Source organism: Sparus aurata, chromosome 14 (genome assembly GCF_900880675.1).
Source record: "Sparus aurata chromosome 14, fSpaAur1.1, whole genome shotgun sequence".
Classification (NCBI taxonomy): Eukaryota; Metazoa; Chordata; class Actinopteri; order Spariformes; family Sparidae; genus Sparus; species Sparus aurata.
Genome location: NC_044200.1, coordinates 12,134,923 through 12,161,920, shown reverse-complemented (window position 1 = coordinate 12,161,920; position 26,998 = coordinate 12,134,923). Strand labels below are relative to the sequence as shown.

The window sequence follows — 26,998 nt, the reverse complement described above, 5'->3', positions numbered from 1 at the left end:
TGCTGGTCCTTTAATTGCTGTACGAAAGGTTTCCCATACCTGGGTGAGCCATGTCAAGCAATTAATACCCTGAAATTCACCTTTTAAGTGAGTCTTTTGGTCTTCAGGGCTCCCCATTGTGATGAAACGATTGGTGTCGTCTCACGTTAGCCTCGCACAGATGCCTCCTCTGCCTGCACATCAGATCATTAACATAACGAGAGATGGAGAGAGAGACTGATATAGATAAAGAGATAGACAGAGGGAGTGAGATAAGGCGAAGACAGAGGGAGAGAGAAAAAAAGTGGCAGTGGAAAATTAGGAGCATTAGCTTTGGTGGGAGTTGCTTCAAGTCTTTCAGAAAGCGCAGAACACACTCATGACCTCTGGACAGTCCTGGCTCGCGCACAAAAAACTGAAGACGGGTGCTAATGTAGGCTTTGCTAACTCTACTCGCAATTTGCAATGGCCCAAATGCATTAAGGATCAAAGGATTTTCACTTTTTAGCCAAGGAAGTACAAAAATCCTATTTACCCTTACTGACAACCATTTTTTCCAAATATTGCATGGCAGGTAATAGGATGGTAGACAGAAAATTCCTGTGTGGTGGTGCATTCAGTGACGCTCTGAGATCTGAGGTTTCGGTGCATTGTGTTTAGAGACAAAATATTGAGATAAACTGATTTTTTTATTTTTGTTTTTGCATTACCCCACAAAGATATAATAACTTTTAAGTACAAAGACCTGAACTGAGACCAATGGGTGTTGAGAAGGTAAGATAACAATCTAAAAACTAATGGTAAGCTGCAATGTAAAGTATCTACAAGATATTTGCATGCATAACCATGAGCGATCCTTTATACTCAAAGCAATGCAGCAAGCTGTTCAAACTTCTGTGCACGTTTCATTGCTTGAACACACTGAGAAGATAAAAATAAAATATGATATGAGTATTAATAACAGAATTATAACAAAGTTTCGTGGTCATTTTTGGTATACTGATGAAATCTGTAATTGTGAAAAAACTTCACAGACGGCCGGATGAAAAAAAAACAGTAAAGCGACATTCGTTTCAGCTCCTGCATGCATTATCAACGCATAAGTCGAATAAATGCAACGCATGCTTGAACACTGACACTGGTGGGAGCAGAGGAGAGCGAGCAGTGCCAGAGAAGAAGTGAGAGCCGAGATGAGCATGTTTAAGTAAAAGGACTCCCTAAATGTTAAAAATAGTTAAACTGTACAGAATGAGAAAGCTAGTTCCCACATTCATCTGCTGAGGGAGGAAAGGTTCTCCGTGCTCACCTTCAATCTAACTCAAACACGAGTACATGCAAGATGAGTTTGTAACATCAGCGACAGTTTGGAAACTAATCGTGTTCCGGGATTGTAACTTTGCACAAGTTTGATTTTATGCTTACAAGCTGGACTTTTCAGTTCAGTAAGAGACCTCATCTGACCAGCAGTTAAACTTTTAACTTAATAAAAAAATATTTGCACATTCATAGATTCTGGATCTTTCAATTAGGGGGATGGAAGAACATGCAATTTTTAGAAATGTTCTACAAGGTAACTGAACTTTACTTTGGGGAACAAATTAAATAAATCAGACGCCATTTTTGTATTAACAGAGAAATATTTTTGTGTCTTCAAACATGTCTGAATGAAGTCTTTATATGAGAGGCATAATTGGCATGTCATGTTCCTGTAACTGTATTAAACTATAATTGTCCACATATTTTACTCATAGTCTTAAACACTCAATGTCAAAAGTATTAAGTAGATTTTCCATGACACTGACGGAAGAGATAGTGGCGACACAGGACTTTTAAACCAGAGACTAATGTAACATTGGAAAGTTTGTGGGGTTACGTGGTTGAAAGGTTCTTTGACTTCCTGTTTTACCTTTGATGGAAACTTTTCATCATGCCCAATGCCAATGTTTTTAACATTCCCGCTTTGGCAACTATAATGGTGAGGTCAGGTGTTGGTTGTTAGGTAGTGGTGATGGCAAAAATCTTATGGTTAAAGAACTTAATGGGATTGTAGGTTGGGTCACCATCCCAAAGCGTCTTTGATGATTTGGAAATGACGCTCAATGTGATGGAGGTTTAAAGGTTATAGACTGGTTTCTCTGATTTGTAATCGCGAAGTGTGTGTAGGTTAGAACACAGTCTATAATGTTCCCCCAAGACTTAAATGAAGAATGAAGCAGGAAACAGTCGATCCTTTTTATGGCACTTTAATCCAGTGTAGACAGTGTACACTTGCAAAGGTGGTATGTGTGTGGGTCGTCTTCAGTGTCTTCTCTCTCTCTCTCTCTCTCTCTCTCTCTCTCTCTCTCTCTCTCTCTCTCTCTCTCTCTCTCTCTCTCTCAATCAGCAGCACTAAGCCTGATTGAGCGCGTCAGCGCCCCTAGTGGCTGGATCCACTCAAATCACCTGCTCTGTCATACAATCTTCAGAACACTCAAAAATCATCTTTTCTTAACTAAAACACTTAACTGAAAGTTAGACTCTACTCAAACGGGTACTTTTCTCCTCTGTGTTTTGGACAGGCATCCCACATGTTGTAAGGTTTACATGATTTAAACACTTGCATTGTAGGTGATGTGTAGTTGCATTATCATGTTTAGCCATTCAAACCAAACATGCACATTCAATTCTGGGTTCAAATCATTTGAGTTTCATGTGTAAAGCTTACATAGGTCCAGTTTATGATTCGACTGGTGCAGCTGCTCAGCTTTGGTGAATCTTATTTGGCAAAAAAGAAGTGGCTGGCATGTGCATTGGAGGGGGCACATGGTAGTCTACAACAGCGAATTAGAAATGATAAGAGAAAACTCAGTAACACACTTGGAACTGGTGCTGATTAAATGAACCAGAACCTAAATTGAAATCAGGCACAGCTAATTACCCAAATTTACCCAAGACTGGCAATTCGGAGTGATGACAGAGGATGGCTGGCGGAGTTGCATGATCCAATAAACTAACCGGAAAATAAATTTTGGGAAAATTCATCTTGATTATATTACCATAAAAGGAAAAAAAGGGAGATTTATTAGCCCCAATAGCAAACAAATTTGGAAAGATTTTAAGCAGAGATCTGTCAGTATTTACTAAAAGACCCTGAGCAGTGCTTTGTATTTAGAGAACTGCATCTACTTGGAGGTAAAATTTGTCATGGGAGAGACAGATTCAAGCTATTAATTAAGAACTGTGTTGACGTGGATGTTGAAATGGACATTGACATGGATGTTGACATGAATGCAAGGCCATATATAAACTGAACAGACCTGCATGTGACCCTTCACTCCCCTCACTTTCATTTCAAGGTCTTCCTCTCATGCACAGTTAGGAAGAGGAGCACTGCCTCCCTTTGTCTCAGAGGCTCACTCGTTCAAACGGCAGGGGCACGACGATGCACAACAAACAGCTCTTTGTCCCAAGCACAAACCATACATTATTATTTCTGGCAGGGTCAGAGTTGATTTAATTTTCTGCTTAGTTCTTATTAAACAGCTATTGCATTATCTAATTTCCCCAAATCAAGTTAAGGGGTGGGAGGGAGATCAATATATCTCCACCAAAAGCTTTTGAACAGTGCCTTGCAAATTTAGCCCACAAATGCACTTTATGGATGCAGGAGTAAGATCCTCTTTTTGATGCCCATGTAAAGCTTGAAAGGTCAGGCGAGCTGGGTTGAGGTATTTTAAAACGTATTCATTTCAAGTTTCCAGAAGTGAATCTCACGAAAAACAATTTTTCTTATTAGTTGTCTTATTCAGGCGAAAATATAAAAACCCACTTAAAGTTTCTGAAGTTGACTGCTGTGATTCCCGTGATTTGCTGAATAGCAGTGCAGTGGCCTCATTAATTTGAAAAACTGAAAATATGATTCGATTATAAAATACTTCCTTGTATTGAGTCAGATGTAACTCCTGAACACACGGATAAATGGTTGGAACAATTAGTGAACAGTTGTAGCGGAAAGTAGTTGAATTACAGTAGTTAGCTTAAATTAAGTGATAATTGGTTAAAAAGCTTAACGTTAATGATACAGTAAATGGTTCAAATAAATAACGGCCGTCCTAGCTAGCTAAAAGTAGCCTTGACAGTTGAAGTAGTTAGCCTAAAGGAAATAATAAAAGGTTAAAATGATTAAAGTAACAGTTACACTGTTTAAATAAAAAGCTAGCTTTAAGTAGCCTATTGGATAAAAAGTAAAAAAAGTTGGCTCAAGTGAATAATCATTTTCTAAGCTCAAAACATTGAAACGGTTTAAATAAATACCTAAACACAATGGAAATGCATTTGAAGTAGTTAAAAGGAGGCTAATAAATAAAGTTGGTAGTTAGCAAAAATCAACAAAAACTGGATAAATAGCTTGTATATAAATGGTTGTAGCTAAACATAGTGGCCATGTTGTAGTTTCGTTGAAATGTGGACACAAATTAGCCCACAACGTATTGTAAAAAGTACAGAATTAACAATTGCTTTGTCCAACCCAGAGCTGACCACCTTGATGCAAGAACAGAAAGGTCCATTTCAACAACTTCAAAGGATAAAACAAATAACTGGATTGTCTAATATTCCCATCTGATGCACTACTATTCTCTATTGTATAACACATTAACTTCCCTACTAGTTGTGTGGGAAACGGTGGAAATACTGGCTGAACTCAGATACAGCTGAATTCATTCTCAAGATATTTTCAACAACAATAACTTAAAACCCTTCAGGTATTGTTGAGAGTGACTTATTTGGACTTATACATTTTTTGTAATACACAACAAAAGAGTGTTTCGCACACACAGGGGCAACCCTATATAAAATGTCAGCAGGAGCTGACTGCTGAATGGCAAACTTTATACATGCAATACAAACTGAGCCTAAAGAAATTGGACCTGTAACTGCCTGTAACATTGTAACTGCTGTCTTCAGTCTATTATGTATGAACACAGTGTATCAGACATCAGGATTGACAAATGCAGAATCACCCGCTCTCTTGTTACATCATGTTGGGTAATATTTTGATTGAGTTACAATACTATTTCCTGACTTTATCAGTCTCTAATAGGTTACTCTGAACTAAATTAATTAAGTTTGGAAAAACTTCAGCGCGTTTTAAAGTAATGTTTATTTTTGCTTTTTCTGGTTTTGTTCGCAATCTCTTTTTAACATAACACAGTTACATTATTAGATATCTTCTTACATTATTAGCCGCTTTATCTCTTTGATCGAGAGCGTCCAGACTGTTAATTTTTACCGTGTTCTTTGTTCAGGTTACTCTGAGCTCACCTGAACACATCTCGGTTCAACAGGTGTGTTAAATACAGATCATTTTTTGCCACCAGAATTACTTTTTCAGTCGGTCATGGTCGAGTGTGTTCAACTCACCTTAATGCTTGAGTCCTCCAGCCTCCTCAGTGAACAGAGGAAACAATGAGCTATTGGTTCTCATAAGGTCAAAGCTTGATTTAATTTTCTGCTTAGATCTCATTAAACATCTCTTGCATTATTTAATTTCCCACAATCAAGTTAGGGGAGGGGGAGGGGATCAATATATCTCTGATTCATCTCTCTTATTGAGTCTCGCCCATTCATGCTAGTAAGTTCTTAGCTTCAGTCCGGACTATTCCATCAGATCATGTTTACTTTACAATCAGTGGTTCCTTTATCCAGAAACTGTGTTAGGAAATTACTTTTACATTTACTCTTGTATACAACCATTGTCTGGATTGTAATGATTTCCTACAAATGGCTTTTAACTACACTTGGCACTTTACATCACTATGGACTTAACCACTGGAATTAGACTAATATTGCTGCATTTTCATTAAACTCCATGCGTCAAATACAAGCGTCCCATCTTTAATGATGATTTCCATACAGGTACAGTCGACCTGAGGTTTTTGACTCCAAATGCATTGATTGATCTTAATGTTAAGGACAGTATTGTCATGGCAAAATGTAGTCCAAGAGACACCTTTCGTAGCAGGAATTACCACAGGGGCAATTCTGAGTATTTTGCCATTGTTGCCCACTTTCCACTCCTGGTCCACATTTGTTTTAAGTTCACTGTTCCCAGGTTCCCATCATATCGATTCTAGTGCAGCTGTTCTTGTTGTCGCCTCGTCTGTCTGTCTGTCTGTCTGTCTGTCTGTGGACAGACTGTATTAACACTTTGGCATTGCAACCATGCAAGATGCAGTCATGAAAGTGGTATTTGTTTTGTTTGCAGTTGAGTTTAAAAGGTGACTTACAAGGTAAAAGACCTTTTCCCAACTCTTTTTTTATTCTATTTCTAAATCACTCTGTCGTGGTATTTCATGTCTTTTTTTACTAATGTAAAAAAAATGTACTAATGATATACTAATGTCCGTCCATAGTATATCATATTATATACTGCTTGTACAACTCCAAAACCAATTGCATTAGTGCAGTAAAGCAGCTCTGCGTGTATAACCTTGACATCCTTCAGCCGGAGTAACACAGTAAGTGTATTTAGACTGCATTTGACATGCATTCTTTTTATGGGTGCTCTCTTATGAGAGCGAAGGTGCATTGAGTCAAAGTTCATGAGTTTTCTTTAGCAAGTGTAAGGTGGATGTCTCTCTTTCTCTGTGCGCTGAGCATTTTGTCTTAAGGCTGTTGCCCAGGCTTGAAAGGCTTTTACTTTGGTGAGCTGGGATTGTCTCACAATCAATCATGTGCATAATTTTAATAAGACTTCATCTTCGTAGTTATAGTTGGAGCCCACCGGGGCTTCTTTTCACTGTCTGCCAAAGTGAGAGATTAAAGTTGTCTACAGTACAGCTTTCTGACATCATTCAGAGAGGCAAAGCTCACCACCGGTCTATCCTGTTCTAGCTCACTGGACAGTGAGGGTCAAGGATGAGGTGCCCCTTTCAGGACCACAACCACTACACAGCAGTTTACCCACAATCCTTCACTCTGTCTTGCTCAGCAGCTTTGCAGCTGGGGCTTTGATCTGCCTGTAAAGATTAGATCCCATGTTCCTGTATTTACTTGAATGCATCCTTTTATCACTGTAAATCCAAACTTTAAAGCCTTCCCAACAGAAGTATTCTTGGCACAAACCAGACAGTGGTGCGTGATTAAGTATACTTTAAGAAGGTGGCCAGATTGACTGCAGGGCTAAAGAACACAAATTGAATTTTTGCCTTACTCATGCAAATTTGACCAGTGGCCAATGGTGGGTGGAACACTGAAAGCAATACTAAAGTAAATCATTCCAATAAAAAATGAAATGAAAGTTATGAGGTGCAACGTTGATAAATTAAATGCAAGTTACTTTCCATTCCAATATATACTTATTTTGTTTGGTTGTGTTTGGTTAAATGCTTTCTTAGGCACATCAATTTAAAAGCCTTAAACTAAGACCACGAGCGACACTAATCAGAAATCAGCAGAAATCATGGGCGGACAGAAAAACACAGGGTTGACCCCTCAATAGCATTGTAAACATGTCCTTTTTAAATAATATTATAATATGCATTGAAAACACTTCCTTAGACAAGAAACATGTGTTTTTAAAATTGTTCTAATATCCCTTCATCTGCCTCACAGCAGTTTGGTCGACTATGCCAACCCTAATCTCCACACATTAGCGCAGGTACACATTTGTGGATCAGTCTATGGGAGTGTGTCGGTGGTGGCTGATTGATCCCTAGTAAGTATTTGCCAAACTTAACCAAAAATCAAAACATGTGTCTGATGTTTTAACCCAATTCTGCCTCTTAACAGATCAAAACAAATGTACAGTCATATCCGGACTGCCCTTTGTTTAGTCCATTACCTCCTTGTTGAATCTTGTGCGTCATTAGACTACTGGTATGACCCTTAAGGTATTTAACTGTCAATTCAATTATGTTGCTTTGTGTTCTGTCTGAGCAAACTCAAAGAGATTAGCGCTGTAATATCCTCACAAATGTTGTCTTAAATTAGCAGTATACTCTTGTCGAATGACTCGAGGGTAAATTACTTAAATGCTTCCTGTTTCCCTCATTTCCGATAGCTCAATGGTCCTGTCCAATGTTAGGTGTGATGTTAAGTTTTTTAGCATGGTGTCAGCTAATGAGCATTTAGCATAGATGGGGGTTAGCCATGTCGAAAAGAGTTACAGATTTGGTAATCGACTAAAAAGTGCTACCAAATGGTACTACTTTCTGTGATTAAACATTGAGGCCTTCATCAGTGTTACAGAAAAGCATACCAGTGAATTATCGGGCCAGACGTCAGAGTATCAATAATTCGTGAGGATGCTAGTGCACCTAAACATACTCACTGGTTCAGTTGTCATACTGTGAACACACGTCCATAGTCTGATCTGACATCGAAAACATATGTAAGGAGCTTACGTTTATCAGCGTTTGCGTTTGAGTTTCTGTGCCCGAACAGTACACATTGGGTCTATAGTCCCTCAGGTGTTCCCATGAACAAGCTCCCTCTTCACTGCTCACAGAGCGCTCTAACCGATTTAGCAGCAAAAATTATATTATTCCATTTCGACTAATTACATCTCCTCTGTACCGGGTGGTGAGGACAGGCTGCACTGCATCCTCCTCTTCATCTCCCTCCTCTCTCTCTCCCTCTCACTCGGCTTTATGAAGCCTTTCACTTGACTGAAACTGTAATGTAATGTAATGTTTGTAAATTAGCCCATAAATGAGTTATGAGTCTGAAATCGATTAAGTAAATGAGTCCGTAACCAGATAGAGAGACTTTGTTAGGATACTTTGGTGTGTTATTCAAGGAATGTGTACTCATGTACCTCACTTTTTTTTTTTTTTTTTTTTAGCATTTTTAGCTTGAGCATTGATACAATCTCTCAAACTACTATTACTACTTTTTGAATTTAACTTTGCCCACCAAGTTGTACTAAGTAGTAAGTACCAGGCAACTGAGGAACTTTACCTTTAAAGATTTACCTGCCACAGTCACTTGAGAGCAGTAATGAATATCACCACTGGAAGAGAAATGTTTATTGCAATGCTGGACATACATTTCAGTCTTCTGTTAGGCTTTAAAGGGGCACTGTGTAGGCTTGGGGAAGAACTTCAAATGCAGAATTTTAATATTTACAGTATCAATGAGGTTATAATACAAACTCAGAAATATTTATTTTTCAAATAACTGAATGAGCAAGCTTTTCTCAGAGGAAAACAAGGTTTGAAAACTGTTTGAATCTAGGAGGCAGGGTCCGCCACATATAAAGTAAGTAAAACAGAATGAAACTGTTCGTTTATTTAAAAAAAAAAAAATTGTCTTACTCTTCTTCTGAAAATTTCTTCCCTTAAACTATACAGTGCCATTTGTTGTATGTACCCAATGTTCTTCAGTAAGAAATGTTAGATCATATTTGTTTACAATCAGAACTCTACTGGGCACTGAAGTCATTTGAGCTTTAATTATTTTTTCCACACACCACTGTGGAGGCAGGGCATTTTCATAAATTCAATATTTCATCAAGGTAACAAGTGCACACTCACACACATAGTTTCACGTGTAATCCAGTTAAAATGGCTGCAATATTTAATTCATATGAGAATCATTAAAAGTGCAGTGGTGCCGTGTCCATTATGCATTCCTTTTCTAGCAGGATAAAACAGTCCTCAGATGTGGGAGCTGCACTTTGAAGTGTTGTCTCAGAAGCAGGCCAACTCTTACAGGAAGTCCCTGATGTTTTAAACATGCCATGCAGGGGGACTAACAAAGGTGAGTGGCTTGCCCCAAGACGAGCCAAAAATGGCCAGCCAGGAATTTTGGCTGGATTTGAAAGACTGCGCGCAGACATCAGACATCAAATAAACAAGAAGCAGACAAATATACACATGGGCAATGGTCAAGTAAGAATACAAATAGACTCATAGACACAGGCGCTCGCAGACACTCAGCAGACATGAAGAGTGTGTGTCTTGTTGACCTTCAAAAAGCAGCGAAATGACTTTGACACAGCAGCATAAATAATGCTCGTCTGTACAACTGACTGAGAACGTGCAGGCTATTAATCTGTTTGGTTATAATGAGAGCACGTTTTTGCACAGAGCTGCATCAAGACCGGCATTCTCCTTTTAAAGAAGACATCCAGCATGGACACGTGTGGGGCAAATTGCATTTTAACAGCTCAACGGAGACACTAGCTTATTGTGCGTTACAGTGTTACAATGATTCTTCAAAACACAACACGGACTGGCTTGATCTAACTAAATTATTGTGATTCGATTTGCCTTATTACATTACATTTAAGACCCTCTATTTAAGTTCTGACGTGTCAAAACATACAAAACCTCCAGTTAATATTTACAGTAATCACCGATTCAGCCGCGAGCGTAAAACTGCAGTTCTCCCCGGATACGGCTAAAAACAAGCACCATCCTGTGTTAGCACTGTTAGCTTCTAATGTTGCTATTTTTGCAAGTTAACGTGGCACAATCTAGGGTTGGGCAGATGAACGATGCCATCAGATGATCAATTTCTTATTTTCATCTTATATTGATCGTTGATTTAGTGTAAATAAATAGAACCTCATGTTAATTATCAGATAGTACCATATTATGCAAATGCAACTCACTAGGAGAGGGGGCCTACTTGAAGAGGGATGGCCAGTGGTTGTATCCGTGGGCGTCACTGCCGTAAGGGGCTGTTGACATTTGTGATTTGTGTGAGAAATATAAAAAGAAGTGTATTGCTTGTCTATGAACTTTCTATCTATGTCACGTTTATTAATCTCTTATTAAACCTACACAGTTTGGCAAAATCAATACGCCCGGTTAAATTGGTGGCATTTGTGATTTGTGTGAGAAATATAAAAAGAAGTGTATTGCTTGTCTATGAACTTTCTATCTATGTCACGTTTATTAATCTCTTATTAAACCTACACAGTTTGGCAAAATCAATACGCCCGGTTAAATTGGTGGCAGAGGCTTCCCTTCCTCAGCATAGCTCGCCGACAAACTTTGCTTCAAGCTGGCTGAACACAGCTAAGTCATCAGTGAGTTAAGGTATGTGGCGGGGACACAAACACTAGCATGGGATGTGAGAGAGTTGATCCGACTCTCTTGGCTGGTGAGGGGAGTTTTCTCTGCTTGTCAGAGTGACTGTGCGAAACAGCATTACAGTGTTGTGTTAAAGAGCAACACATTCCCCCACCCCCTCAAAAGTGATGCCATTGTACTGTCCATCACAATGTTGAAGTATATGTTAATTTGGTAAACACCGCCCAACCCCCGTGCAAAGCAAAACAGGAAAAGAAGCTGTCCGAACATTTGCTCTAACAGAGACATAAACCTGCGAAGGATTTGCTTTCCTGTGCTCAATAACTTCTTGGCTTCTGATTTAGCCGATTGTTTTTTAATACCCAAAGGTTGGGACCGCGGGGAGGATTTGCACTGACCTCGTCCAGTTTTGCTGTGTCTAGGATTTCTCTCATAGACATTCTGGGAAGGCCTGTTGTGGCCTGACAGTGACTGGAACATGATAACAACGCTGTGTGAACGCACATCTTTGTGTTTTTTGCACATTTGCACACATACAGAGATTACATTTCTGTCCATTTCCCCAAGTTGGTGTGCAGTTTGATGGTTGAAAAGCCTTCCAAGGGAAGTGGGTGTCGTGAAGATAACCTGGGAGAATGTGCTGAGCTGGGCTGGATGTTCTGCAGGAAGGAAAAGTGTGGTGATCCACAAGCAGGAACTCACATTCTGTCAACTTATTACACCCCTACACACACATACACACACACACACACACACACACACACACACACACTGCAACTCCCTAACTGCCATCTGTATTTCTGCCTCTGTCAGGCCTTTCCCTGGCCAAAAAAACACACACACGTCGAACACACACAGAGGAAACAGCCTGTGCGGCTCCCAAATAGGCTGATGTGTCATGCCTTCCTTTCCGATATTTCTGCAAAAGCTGGGGAAGGAGTCTGCAGCACCTCTCTTCTTCTTCCTCTTCTTCTCCTGTCTCAGTGACACACAGCTGTCGCCCTGTCAGTTTCTTGTTCTTCTAAGAATCTGCAGCTCCTGTGGCGGGAGACGCTGCCACTCTGAGAGCCATGAGTCGTTGCTGCGTGGTCAAAGTGATCACCCTGACAGAGATGCAGCTTCTACAGGTATTGGGGGGGGGGACTTAACTACAGGCTAAGGAAACGGGAATGAGATCAAATATAGAAATGTGTGAAACTATGTTTGTATGTGTTTGCATGCAAGAGAAATCGATTGTGCTGCATGAAAAGGCGTGCACCTACGACCAGAAAAACTGCATAGCCACCGCGGAATGCAAACTTTGTGATCAGTTTGCTATCCCGGCCTTATCTCCCCTCACATTTCACAATCTGGGGTGTGTGGTTACAGCTATTTACTGGTTAGCAGGCTCAGCAAAAAAATTACAGAAATCATGTCTGAGAAGGCTTTTTGTTCCACTTTCATCTTATCTCTCCAGATTCAAGATGGGAGAATTAGATAATTAAGCGTTGCTACTCCGCTGTTCCCCTGACTGTGTCAATATGTTGTAAAAACACAGCTTTTTTTTTGCAGAAATGAAATCCCAACCTCCTCCGAGACTTTGTTCATAATTCGTACAGCTAAGTCAGTGTCACCATCACCCGGTGTTTCATAAGTTGTTGGATTTTTCTGAAGTGAAAGGAGAACTTGGGCAAGACTGAAACTGAGTTAGGCAAGAGCTTTTTCATTTAGGAGAAACACCTGTTTGTTTCTCTACTACAAGGGCTTTGTGAGTGCTGCATTTCTGTGGGACCAAAGAAATACACCTTTTAACTCTGAGGTAAATCGCACCAATATTAAATGCATCTCATGAACTTTAAGAAACTGGACTTTAGAATTATGTGTCAGTCTGTAATCTTAAGTTCTTTATCTGCCAGTGGCCTATATGAGCGCCCAGATAATGCAGGATGTGGATGTTATTCTTTGTATTTGATGGCAGATTAGTTGTTATTAGAGCATTGTGACATGCTTTATAGTTGCAATTCTGTGCACTTGCCTGCATAAATCAGACACATATTCTATGTAATTGCTGGAAAAACACATGTGACTTCACAGGAGAGCATAGCAGAGTATTATTTTGTTAGATTTGAGCAAATTGCTGCATTCATGTGTGTAAAAAAAAGGCCGTGTGTGTGTGGACTGAGTTTTCTTGTCTGGTTCTGACATCTTTATTTTAGTGCTGTCACTGTCTCCTAATAAAAGTAATGAAATTAGGAAGATGCAGCTGAAACATAAAGCAATCTGTGCTGAAGGAAATTAAATGGATGCATTATTATTTTTTGTATATACATATCAAAAAAATAGTACCCATATGCAAAACTACCACTATGACTGTTGTGGTTGCATTGAGTAAATTGGGAATTTTGGCTTTTCTGCTCTCAGTTTGCACGTCAGGAGTAATTACGCAAATGTCCATGAATGGAAAGTGAACCTTTAACCTCTTCTCTATCACTACCACAGTTGTTGTAACAGGTGCCAGTAGCTACATTGAGAAAAAACTGAAGTGTCTCACACATCAGAATAGTTACAGCCCCAAACTTGAGCCTCGATTGATTCCTATCTCATTCCTGTCCCATGTGTACTCTGGCGGGCATTGATAATTTCCAGCACGTCCCCTTCACACATGCACAGGCCCGCCATTGTCAAGGTTGGCCTCGGTGACTGAAGCGCCATTACCTCTCAAATCTAATCAGATTCCCTTAAGTGGATAACAAGCGTGTCTCCGGCATTTACAGTAGTGAGAAAGCTGAAGTGAAAGCAGGACAAACTGTTGTCACACAAAGCAGATGTGGTGTGTCGCAGTTCTGGCATCCCTCCTGCTCTCCGTAGTGGAAATAAATGTTGATTGGCTAACAAGTGGCATGTTGTTTGGCCTGGAGAAGACAGATAAGAGCTCTCAGTCACAACTGACAAGTTGAGTATTGTGATGAGTCTGTTTTCAGTTAGGTGAATGGGGGCAGATAGTCTAGCTGACAAGGAGGATTTAATGCTGAGTTTTAGTAAGTCCTATTCCAATGTTGCCAAAAGTTCCTATATGGTTAAGCAGTGTTCTGCTGGTTGACATTTAACCCATAAAAACTTTAATTGTTGGGCGAAGTCTGAAAACGTAATGCGTTGCTTACTAGTAAGTTTCTCATTTAATCAATTCCAGCAATTCTTTGTGTGAAAATGCAACTTTTGAGGGATGAAATAAATGTCTTCCCGTTTCTCAACCAATCAGCACAATTTTGTTGCTTGGGCTTTATTTGCTCTGTTTAGATGTAGCTAACGGTGGCTATATAATATGAGTTATATAGCAAGAAACATTATGCAGTATTAGAAATGCTGTTTTAAACATGCCCATACCAAATTATATGGAGGCCAGTAGAGAATGGCATGTGCTATGATGATAGCAATAAATAGTTTATGCTAATGTCCTGTGTCATGGAGTTTTACCTGATTTAATCTCTGACTGTGTTTCACTTATAAATCAAACATGCCAAAAAATAAGTGTTATCTTTTTAGTTGGCGCTAAATCGATGCTGAATTTCTGGATTAGTTAGACTGGCAATGGTAGCTAGGCCAACAATAGCTATGTTAGCTAGGACTAGCTCTAATTATAGCATTTGTTAAATTACCTTGATGTCATTTCAAAAGCATCACACATATCCAAACAACAGAACCGAGTAGAGAAACGTATACATGTGTTTATTAACGGTGCTTTGTTGTGCTAGGCTACATTGGTGGGCCTGGAACTTGGGCATGTGTTGGCTTACGTCTACAACTGATGACTGACTGGCATATTTGATTTAATTGACCTCTTAACTAATCTGCCCGTAGCTATATTCTACTGTTTAGCATTTAGCATTATCCCAATATTTCCATTATCTGTGATGCTACATTTGTTTTGGTCTGTAGTAATGTTGATATGGGGGCAGAGATGGTGAGGAAAATGAAAAAGTAATTCTTTAATATGACATTTCCTTTTACCAATCAGTGAGGTCACATTGCATATTCTAGTAAATCTGTTCGTAGTACCACACCAGCTGTCATTTACTTCAAATTGATTTCCAGTTAAGGTCATGGTGAAAAAGTCAAAAAATCAAAAATCAAAAAACAAGTTCAGGCGAGACCATCGAGCACGCTATTTTGACAAGTGAATGGAACAGTCTTAAGAGGAAGTTACAACGAATCTGTTTGAAAGACACAGACAAGATGACCGTCAACAAGTGACGAGACTAATATTATAATACCCTTGCTAACAATACATGTATTACTATCCAGAACTTATTTACAGGCCATTAACTAATAAAGCAAGTTTACAACAGTGAGCTTCTTTGTGAGCTCCAGACTAGACATATTAACTAGACGATTTTAGATCAGATATTCCCTCTAAAAAAAAACTCAACCTACAGTAATAAGGACTTAAAATAGCTTTATTACAGTTAATTGTTCTGAAAACTGATAAAATGAAACTGTTCTCTACATTGAACCCAGTGAATGAATGAAAAGGCTTGGTTAAAAATGGCATAAGAGGAGTTATTTAAAACCCCCATTGGCGATACAAGGGTCAATTGTGCTGCCGCAACCCCTGGAGCAGGCTGCGGAGAACTTTGTGAGCTGACCCCTGATTGGTCAGCTGGACAGAAAAGGGCGGTCCGAATGAATTAGTGATAGACGCTAAAGGCAGATATCCTGCAGTGATCAAACCCTGGGTGATCTGACGCTCCAGTGTTTGAAGTGATTATCATGCTACGCAACATAAAAGCTTACTCCCAGCTTTGGGCCTAATTAGCTCACTTAGGGCCCTTTATAAGACACTGGTAGGGGACTGGATGGCATAGACACTCAGTGAGCAGCCAGCAGATCAACAGGATAGCAGCAGCAGCAGCAGAAGACCTGGAAGCCTAAAATTGACCTGCTGCGACACCATAACAAACCAATCTGAAGATTATCTGTTTTTCTGAGAATGCCACACTTAACTGACTGCAGTTACTACACGATGCGGGACGCAACCAGAGCTTCAAATGTAAGGACATTGAAATTTAGAAACATTTTGATATACTTTAAATGTTTTGTCGAACAGTTTTCTAAAGTAACAGATTTGAAGTGCTTTCATTGCGGTTTGATTATTGACAACCTTGACTGCTGACTTTATGTGTATGTATTTACGATTGCAGATAACTGGAATAGAAAATTAAACAAAAACAATGCATTTGCTCTCTGAAAAAGATAAAATATTGAAATCCTTTAGTTGAGGAAAGGGCCTCAAGAATGAGTCCTAATTCTCATAAAGAGTGTAGTTTCAAGTATCAAACCTGACTCACTTTAATATGAGTGTTAAGGTCAACAAAATACAATCCGTAAGTTTGCTCTGTGACTAATGATGGGAAAATTCTGACTAGCAACTATTTCTGTGTGTTGAATCAGATCGTCGGCAGCTGCTGTGGACACTTCTTGTACATAGGTTGTTAGTCAGCGCTCATTTACTGGTATGAGGAAAAAAAATTGCACTCACCAACCTCTCAACTGATTTCATGTGCACGATTGCTTTGGCTGCAGGTACACAGCCACCTGGAGAACTCCAAGTTCCACCTCCACCAGACCCAGAACCAGCAGGTCAAGCAGTACCTGACGTTGGGCTCCAAGTTGGCCTCCTCGGCCGGGCAGGGCCACGCCGTTCCACATCCACACACCCCCGGCCAGCCGCTGGCCACCATGCCGATCATGAGGAACGGACACATGGCCTCGGTCAGCGACAGCAGCAACCCCAACAGCCCTGTTACCCTGCTCACTATGGCCAACCATGACAGCGAGGTGAGTGGAAAAAGAAAGCATTTTTGAAGTCTCTGGATATATGGAACTGAAATTGAGAGAATGAAAATGTGTCCAGAGCTGACTGGGAAAGAATGCAATTGCATTCACAGGCGGGGTCACAAACGGACAATCTGTGGGTCATAATTTTTGCAAATTTCGCAACACATTTTCCTGTCACTGCTTTACCTTCCTAGAAGAAAGAAATGCTTTGTTCTGTTTTCATTCTTTTAATGCAATATGTAAGAACTGTGTCTCAGCCCCTTTACATTCTGTCTTCAGATGAGATAAATCATGGCTGGAAGTTTGTTTGGATACACAGTCAACATATAATATAACTCACAAGTATGAGAAAAAAAAAATATGGATTGGGTTGAGTCTCAGGGAGTTCTTTCCATCTAATCATCTAAACAAAGTGATGCCATTATTGATCTCCCCCTCTTTCTGATGTGCTCATCAATAACTTCAGACATGCAGTCTCTGATGAGAGAACCCCTTTCAAAAGAGGAAACTAGTTTGATAACAGATGCGTGCTTTTCCTGCCAACGCCGCTAACTAACTTAAGAGTGACACGGCGGTGGAGAACTCGCCTGTTATTGGATTAGTCTCCAGACAACCCCTCCCCTTTTTTTGCGTGTCTATTTTGGTTTGAATGTTGAGATTTCCAAAGATCAAACTTGGACAGTATTGAGATTCTGGTACAAACATCGTCGGTCTGTCCATGAGTACACTGAAAATTCATGTTTTCTTTTAGTTTCCAATGGATGAAGTTATTGATGACCTAATTAGTCTTGAATCCGGTTTCAATGATGGAGGCTTGGATTGCATGGAGCCTAACATCATAATGCAAAACAATGTAAGTATGAATCACATTAACTACAGTTACATGATAACACTGTTTAAAAAAAAAATGCAACTGACCCTAACCTGAACCCCAACCCATCAACAGTTTGAAGGTCTTTTGTATTGATTTCTGCAACATATCCTGTTTGTTAACCTGCTCACATCATTGCAGTGAGGTTTACGTAAAGTTAAGTACTTTAAAGGTCCAACTTGTAAGACAGTTGATTGTTAAGTCTCTTTCCGAACTCGTCTAATACTGACGCTTTGGGTCGGTGGCTCACCCGACCGACCAACCCAAAGAATCAGTATTTCAGGATTTCGGAATGAGGCTCAAAAATCAGCTCTCTTGACTTGAAAGTGGGGTTCCTCCGCCCAACATTTAGGAACAGGCTTGACTAGCTTGGGAAAAGGGGGACCTGTCTTAGTTTGAGGTCAGCTTAAGTCTAGAGATGAGTCAAAGTTCAGTGGGGCTTAGCAGCATTTCTCACATTGCTCAAAAAGATCAACAATGCAGATTAAGCCCAAAAAAGGAGGAAGTTTTTAGGACATTTTTCCTATTTGTAGGAATAGTTGTCTCATTTCCAACTCACTGAATACTGACGCTTCAGGATTGTAGGTTGGGTCGGTGGCCAACCCTAAGGCGTCAGTATTTGACGAATTGGGCGTGGGATTCAAAAATCAACTTTTCCTACAAATTGTACCTTTAAAGACAATAAGAGAAGCTGAATTCTTGGGAAGACGACCAACTAGAAATGGTTCCACGGACAAGACCTGTCAGTAGGATTCACAGCCGAGGAGGAATTCAAAAAACTCTGAGCAAAAATCTGGGACAAGGGATCCATTTGGCCGCAGCACATAGCAACACCTGAACCAAATACAGAGAGAGTTTGTGGGATGGGAATACTGGGAATCTGGCCTAACTCCCCTAAATACAGAGAGACAAAGAATCATACACACAGATAACGGAGCAAAACACTACAGATACTGTGACAGAGAAGGAATGAGAGGACGGGGGGGAGGGAAGATAAGGCGTCAGGGTGGAGAGGAGAGCCAGCAGGTTTCAAATGAGGACAGAAGCGCGACAGAGGAGCGAGGAATTGGCAGATTTTTCTTTTTTTTTTTTTTGTTGAGAGAGAGTTACTGAGCCATTGGATTGGGCTAATGCATACAGTCCCCATGGGCTTGTTCAGAAATGATACCATGCTTAAATGGATCAATTCATCCTAATTAGTCATACAGTACGATGCATCACGCCGTTTCGCCGTGTCAACACATCCAGGAACACAGACGGGAGAGGGATTGAAGTGATTACAATAGGAGTAGTAGGGGAATTGTTGCAATCTTTCATTTTGATAAGCACTTTTGTCCCCTCCTCCTCCTCGTCCTCCGCCTCTTCTCCCATCTTGTTGAGATAATGAGAAAAAAGACGCACATGCGAACCCAACCGAATGCAAATATCTGACAAGTCTGCACTTTCTTCTGTTTTGTTTCTTCTCTTGCTTTCCATCCCCTCCCGTCTCTTGACTTGACATGCGGCCTTATCACACTCGCCCGTCTCGGAGTTTGATTTGACACACATGTCGTGCACAAAATTGGCTGTGCGCATCTTGGAATGCATGCAGGCTTCTGTAGCATTTTCCCATAAATGCACAAATGCGAATTAGACACACATGTGTGTCAGCACGCCACATCTTTGACATCTCCTCCGAGTCCGTGAAAAGACGTCTTATCGCAGAACTGATGCATGCTTTCCCAGACGAGAAGAGGCCCATAGGAAAACAGTTTTGCCTCTGTTCAAGCAGTTGACCTAGCTAGCCTTTTCATCTAATGGGCTGCTATTTTCAACACAGAGGACATCTCTGTGTTGGGAGCGCTTTCAAGGGGAGGGGTTTTGAAAATGGTGGCATTAGCAGATCAAGGCATGTCTAGTCAAACCAAGTCTCAGAGGGCTTCAAGCCTCAGTTGGATGTCAGGGTTAGATGGATACAATGTTTTCCTGACCTGGTTTGAGCGAGGTTGAGTTCTTGTTAAGTTATTTTTACTCATTGTGATGCAAGATGAGCAGACAATCCGAGCTAAGTCTGCCCTGTCTTGCTGTGGGCGACATGTGGATGCTACAACTCCCTGCTGGGAAGCCAAAAGCCAGAGGCCTGAGGGCTGACAACCTTCCCTGCAAGGCTCCAATCGCTCCTCTCACCATGCTAAACAAAGCCTCACAGCAGCTAAAAACAAACTATTTGTGTTGTGGCCTTTGTTCAACTGTGGAACACGTGTGAAATGCAAATGTTTTGCTCCTTGACTGATCATCCCTCTTCCTTTCTCTCCCTCCGTCTCCCTCTCTCTCCTCTCTAGGTGTCCCTCAGTGGCAGCATGCTGGACGTCTATGGGGGTGAACAAGGTATGAACGCCCCTAATGGTGGAATGAGTCCCACATCTAACCCCACAAAGCTCACTGTAAAAAGGGAATACACAGGTATGAACCCATACCATAGCGCTGATCAAACAACTAACCAAGTAATGAAGTAATACATGCTCACATCGCTGTTACAGTTAAAATCACACACATAAGTTAAATCACTCTTACCATTAGGTAAAAGGATTAAAGTGAATTTAAACCAAAAGTAAAGATATCATGTACTATGTAATCTGCATGATGCCCCTTTAAATGTACTTGAATACTGAGAATTGTCCCAGTTGATTATCAGAGCCAATATTCAGCATTTTTTTGACGATCAGAACCAGGGTTTCCTTTTTATCTGACTTGGATAAAATAAATGAATTATTTGTAATCCACAAAGTAATTAGAAACTAAAGTAGCTTTTGTTACGAGTCGCTTTTCAAATTACCTTCCTTTCCAGATGTGTTAATGCTGACCGCTTGTGATAAACTGACAGTATTGTTTAAAGTACCCAAAAATCATACCAAGTAAAAGTACAAGTACAAATCAACTATACATATATTTACATGTATGTAGACACTGTATACTATGGGTCATCTGATTATTAAAATTAGATCAAAACTAGTCACTAAAGTAATCACTTAAATGTAGTGGAGTAAAAAGTAAAATATTTGTCCCCAAAAAGTAGATCAGTGGAAGTATGAAGTAGAAGATAATGGAAATACTCAAGTAACGTACAAGTATCTCGAAGTGCAGTACTCAGTCACATTCCATCACTGTACATGTACATAAAAGAGGAATGTATAAGCTGATTTGCTTCCAGTCCCGCTCGTCATCCGTTCTGTTAATAGTCGGTAGAAACGTGTAGACTTTTTTCGTCACAGAGCCAAAAAAGAAAGAAATAACAAAGGGGCCTTTAAGACTTTTCTGATTAATGTCATGCATCACAGCAAAGAGCACTAATTGATTTAGGAAATAGAAAGTATGCCTGAAGAACCCTTCACTCTTAACGGGCAAATAAGTAAATTGCCATCTGTTTCATTTGAGCTCGGGCGCGGAGGACAATGGGCTGTTATACAGAGTTTAAATGGTCTTGATTGAATCAACAGAGACAAATTGGGAAATCCAATCTCAGGTCCCAAATTATGTAATTTGGAAGAATGCGAATACAAATATGGACACTGTGGCATTTTTGTGCCTCTCCCGCGCACAGATTGGTAAATTTGCTTGATTGTGTAGTGAGTAGTTTTAAAAGTGATTTTTTTTTTTTGTGCGTGCTCGAGGGGGATAAATCAGGCTCTTTCACTGTGTGTCTAAGGAGGTCAAGCTTGTGTCTGTTGTCTGGGCAGGCCACAGTCTGGCTGACCCCGACGCCAATCTCCCTTCCAAAACAACAACTGTGACTGTGTGTCTCCTCACTGGACCTTTTGTGGTGTTTGGCGTTCCCGAATTAAATGTGCGTTGCTAATCGATCCCCCCCGCCCCGCTGTGCCTCTTTTTTTTTCTCTGCAGAACACGACACGAGAGTGATCGCCAAAGAGAGGCAGAAAAAAGACAACCATAATTTGAGTAAGTGTCTCCCGCTGCGTTTTCAACTCCCTCACAGTTTATCATCTGAAAAAGTGAGTTATGGCTTTAGCCTTTAGCGCTGCGGCTGACAATGCCCCTAATCATCTCGTGCTCTTTCTTTTTTAAGTCGAACGGAGAAGAAGATACAACATCAACTACAGGATTAAAGAGCTGGGGACGCTCATACCAAAGTCGAATGATCCGTAAGTAAAACAAGAAATCCAAATGTATTTATTGAAACAATGGCCCCGCTTCTCGTCACGTCATGTCACTGAAACAACTCCGAGACCTTGTCTGGCTCTGAAGCATATTAAATTCGAGGCACAAAGACACTCTAAACGTCGTTCATTGAATTCAAATGAGCACTCGAGCACATTTCAGTCATATTTCAAGGGTGCACTTGAACCTTCATTGTAGTCTACGCTCCAAGAGCTGTACATCCTCTCGCTGGGTCCCCGGCAGTTCAGCTCAAAGCATGAATGATGAGGAGAGGGGTCAAATGCAAAGAAGCAGGCCACACCATTTGAATCAAAGTTTGAAGCACAATTGGAACATCGAGATGGAGCGTGGCGCTGAATTGAAATCCAGCGGCCATCTTTCGCAATTGAACTTTGCCTCGAAATTTAAATGGAGGGGTTAGCGTTGTCGCCGCGCCATTAACGCGGGATAAAAGAGATTATTAGCGCTGATCAGACCAACGTCTCACTCGCGTGGAAAAGGACAATTTTACTGCGGCTCCCCCTTCTCCCTTCTTAAAAAAAGCAATAATATCTGCAAAAGAATGACTTGCACTCTAGCTCCTCGAGTCCAATGCTCCATTTTCCCCCCCTTTCCTCCTACTTAGCTCATTTTCCCTCACCTATTTTTACTCGAGGATTAATTTTACCGAACAAGGAGGTACGAGAATGGACTTTCCACATAGCTACTTAACTATTCTATTAAAATTCCCATTCAGTGTCCTCATGTAATGTCCAAGGATGAATAATTGCCCCATGTAAATCACCATTTCTTATTCATATCATAAAAGGAGAGGAAAGAAAAAAACCTCTGTGTTAAAACTTTTCCCCCCTCGTTTCTTTCTCTCTTTTTTTTATTGCGGAGGATATTCTGCCGACATCAGGGGGTTCTGTGTAAAAGGTTATCTCTAACATTTTCTTCTTCCTGCAGCGACATGCGCTGGAACAAAGGCACCATCCTGAAGGCCTCGGTGGAGTACATAAGGTGGCTGCAGAAGGAGCAGCAGCACGCTCGGGAGCTGGAGAGCCGTCAGAAGAAGCTGGAGCAGGCGAACAGGAGGCTGCTGCTGAGGATCCAGGTAATAAAGCACAACTGTGTAAATGTGCTTAGTGTGTTTTGTTATAAATTATGACATCGCATTACATTACAATAATACTAAGGGATCACCTCTTACTATAATACCGGTAAAATAGTATTGTCATAATATAACTTATTCTTAAAATCTAAAGGTATATTCACAATATAAGTTGTGACAAGTGGAACTCTTGGCAACAAGGCAGATTAAGGCCTAAAAATCGAGATATCTTCCCAATTTAAAGGTGCAATATGGAACTTTTTACGGGCCTGTACAAACATATATAGATGTAGGCCTACTTTAAAGGGGCACTATGTAGTTTTGGAGAAGAGATTAAAACTCAGAATTTCAATACTTACATTAACATTAACATTAATGAGGAAAAAATATAAACTTTTTCCATCTTCTCACAAGAAATTAAGGTCCCCAAAACACTGTATGAAGTTATAATGGTGGCAGGGTCCACCAAATGCAAACAAAGTAAAAAAAAAATGTATTCAGTGTATTTAATCATGAAAGCGAAGAGAGTTTGTTTATTTGGTTTGTTTATGTATAACCAGATATGAATATGGCACTATATGCCAACACTACAAAAAAATTCAACATACACATCAATATGGGTCATAATAAGCTGCATTCACAGTAGAGCTACAGTATATATTTGTTTTTCTGATGAGGACATGAGAACACAGTGCACCTTAACAGATCGATAATAGATAGGATCACTATCACAAGGAATGGGTGTCTATGATTTTGGGAATAAACTATATTGACTGTAAGACTTGAGTGCGAGATGCTTAAAAATTCAGTTTTTAGTGTAGAGCTTCTCACGTTCCTCTAACACAAACCAGTGTTCCTCCTAACACATTTTAGTTTACTCCCTGACACAAATGGTCGGCCAATCAGCTCACTAATGTCCCACTAATGTCTTTCCACTTAAACTCCATTTTCACATCACTGATTTATTAGAAAACAGCCTCCTCCAGGCATCTAACACTCCTGTTTCCTTATGCCAAAGATCAGTTTGGTAAACACGGAGGGCTCACTCTGGAGACACTTCACACCTCTGCTTAAATTCCACCTCCAGGGTGAGCACATTACCACCACTAAAGCTTTACGACCCCAAAACCTAAACTACCCCCCCCCCCCCCCCCCCACGACCACCTCCTCCCCGCCGCCCCCCCGCCCCCCCACTGTTGTTTACACAACAGTTCCTTGGAGTTCCTTTCACCCCCCCCCCCTCCCCATTATTCCTCTTATCTCACAGCTCACTGCTAATTACCTGATGAATGAAGACAATGATCGCAGCTCTTCAGTAGTAGATGATATACTAGGCGGCACACCCAACCGCAGGAGGCCGCATGTACACACCTGCAAACTTTACACACACGCAGTTTTGTGGTTTATCTGAGTTTGCTCCGATGACGGGAAGAATCTGTAATCAAAGATGACAAAACTATCCAGGAAACTCTGACCACCGCTGATGATAAAGGGACAATTGGAGAAAGGTCAAACATTGCTTTGTCATGACACGCTCATCATGCACACTGGGATAAGAGTGGGAGTGTGGCTCACTCCTTACCTCACCTCAGGATGTGGTGGAGGTGTGGCGGTGATTGTCCCTGTGATGTCATGGCACCTCTGCTCATGTTTTAGGAAATAACTGTGTTTCTGCATTTACACATTTTGAAAGAGTTATTCAGATCCTCTCGAGATTAAGACGTAATTGGGTGTGGAGGTAATTTTCCTTGAAATGCTTCAGAAATAGAACTTTAATGGTTTCTTTTCCTTTGTTTTTCAGGAGCTTGAGATCCAGGCACGAGCACACGGCCTCCCCAACATGGCGACGGCCTTGGGGACAGTTGAACTATCCTCCCATCTCCTCAAACAACAACAACAGCAACAACAACAGCAGCAGCAACAGCAGCAACAGCAGCAACAGCAACAGTCGTCACCCCAGGCTCAGCAACCCCAGCAGCCACCTCTCTACCAGGAGGACCCCAACAGCGACTACCTCCAGAGGATAGTGGTGTCCGGCGTGCCGTCCCTCCCCTCCGCCAGCGGGCCGCAGGATCACATCACCGTCGCCGATGGCTGCACCACGTTCTCCGACCCGCTGTCCCACTTCACAGACTTCTTCAGCGCAACGCTCAAGGAGGAGCACCGGCTGGACGAGATCCTGATGGATGACCCGCTCTCGCCCTTCGGCACCGACCCTCTCCTCTCGGCAGGCTCGCCCGGAGCCGCGTCCAAAGACAGCAGCCGCCGGAGCAGCTTCAGCTCTGCCGAGGGTGACGACCTATAAGGGTCACACACAAACTCTTGTTATCGCTTGGTTGTAATCCCCAGTGGTAAAGGGCATACACAGAGCCTTTATCAGACTGACTGATGGCTCCGGGCATACAATCATGATCACACACAGGGTTGCAATAATTTAAGTGACAGCTAACACACCTGACAGTGCCCCTCGAAGTGCCACTTGTATATAAATTGTGTAGTTCTTGTTGAACAGGTGGATGTTAGAGCTCGACCAGGACCAGATCTTGGACCTCCTGCTCCCCCACCTCCGTCACTATAGACAGTCGATATGTTCCTCTGCCTCCCGGACAGACGCAGAAACCGACTCACAAGAAAAAAGGGAGACATTTATCAGCCTTCAAGTAAATAATGTAAATGAGCATGTCTACTGTTATTTTTTATTTTTTTGGTGAACACTGTGGTAGCTGTACACTGTAACATTATACAGAATAATCACTGAAAACTTACCAAAGCTGTCCTTGTTTTTAATTTTTTTTAAAAGAAAATGAAAATACTACTGCTTCACAAAAGGATTTTTTTTAGTCAGGATTGTGATTGTGTGATGTGCCTTACTCAATCTCCCAGTTTCGTCTTAAAAAGAAGATATGAGCATGTAACTTATGTACTCACCGCAATGCCTAACATGTCTTTGGTGCTTGTCTGTCTTTTTAAGTGTTTTTTGTGACATAAGTGTTTGTGTATTTATATATGTTTTAATCCATGTATTCATAAAAAAAGTTATATATTATTACCTAACATGTTACCTTTTTTATTCTTATAGAAGGGGTGGGAAAAATATAATAAACCCCTTTTTTTTCATATACCTGATTTTGGCTTCTTGTTGTCGTCTCACAGAAGATGTAATTTACTCCAGGTTCATATACCCTCAAACACTACAAAAAGGAAAACATTATTATTATTATTTTTACCTTAAAATAAACCCTATTATTGTTTCTCCATTATGTAACTTCAGTGAGAGGGTAGGATGTGTTTCATACATGTTTACTTCAAGATACAAGTTGTCAACACATTGGTATGACCTAATGACTCTGGGTTTTAGTTAGCGGCTACATTACATCCGATGAATTGTTACAGACCTGGGAGTTGTATTAATGACAGTGGTGTTGCACTCAGAAACCGTGGGGGGCGCCAGATCGCACAACATTTCTACATAATGTTGCTTCAACTAAAGTTCTATTCTGAAATCCTAAATAAACTCCCTTAAAAATAAGAAAATAATAATAATCAGATCAGGCTCAATGGCGTGTTTTTGGAGCACGCCATTTTTTTGATGTTTTTCCACAAACTGGCAACTGGCAGTGACACCAAAGGTTTTATACTATTGGCTCACAAACCTCATTAGAAGCTGGAACCAGACGTCATAATTCTCACACAGAGAAAAAACAAAAGAATCATTTTGGACCCGACAACATTTTAAGAATTACGAATTCCCAATCATAATACACGTTTTAAGGAATAAACATACTTTACTACAAGCTCTGTATTACTGACTTTTAAGGGCGTGGTGGTCGAAACATGATGCAACGCGACCAGACCGAGTGCAAAATGCTCTTGCAGGAAGTGGGAACAGAGCCTGAAAAGTTTCGTGGTGGAAGGTGAAGGGCCGGCTTACAAGGTGGCTGATTGGCAATGAGTGGCAGAAAGGAGGAGAGAGGAGGGAAATTGGATAATAAAGACAAGTGGAGGAGGAGTAATAATTCTGATGAGCCTACTGTGAGCTGATGAGCCCTTGAGGATGAATAATGA

The 26,998-nt window shown here is 40.8% G+C and overlaps 1 protein-coding gene across 7 annotated transcripts in view; it reads left to right on the top strand.

Moving 5' to 3' along the window:
* Positions 1-26,059, top strand: part of tfec (transcription factor EC) — a 51,693-nt gene extending 25,634 nt beyond the window's left edge. The window contains exons 1-8 of one of the 7 annotated variants that reach the window (XM_030439294.1): positions 11,934-12,127; positions 16,560-16,814; positions 17,566-17,667; positions 20,007-20,127; positions 21,565-21,621; positions 21,749-21,824; positions 22,789-22,936; positions 24,735-26,059. In XM_030439294.1, coding sequence (XP_030295154.1) covers positions 12,071-12,127; positions 16,560-16,814; positions 17,566-17,667; positions 20,007-20,127; positions 21,565-21,621; positions 21,749-21,824; positions 22,789-22,936; positions 24,735-25,238 — 1,320 coding nt within the window. In that variant the 5' untranslated portion in view covers positions 11,934-12,070 and the 3' untranslated portion in view covers positions 25,239-26,059. Of the gene's footprint in view, positions 1-11,933; positions 12,128-14,850; positions 16,027-16,559; positions 16,815-17,565; positions 17,668-20,006; positions 20,128-21,564; positions 21,622-21,748; positions 21,825-22,788; positions 22,937-24,734 lie in introns of those variants that run through there. The other 6 variants (XM_030439293.1, XM_030439296.1, XM_030439291.1 and 3 more) reach the window with 6 other exon arrangements.
* The last annotated feature ends 939 nt before the right edge of the window (positions 26,060-26,998 follow it).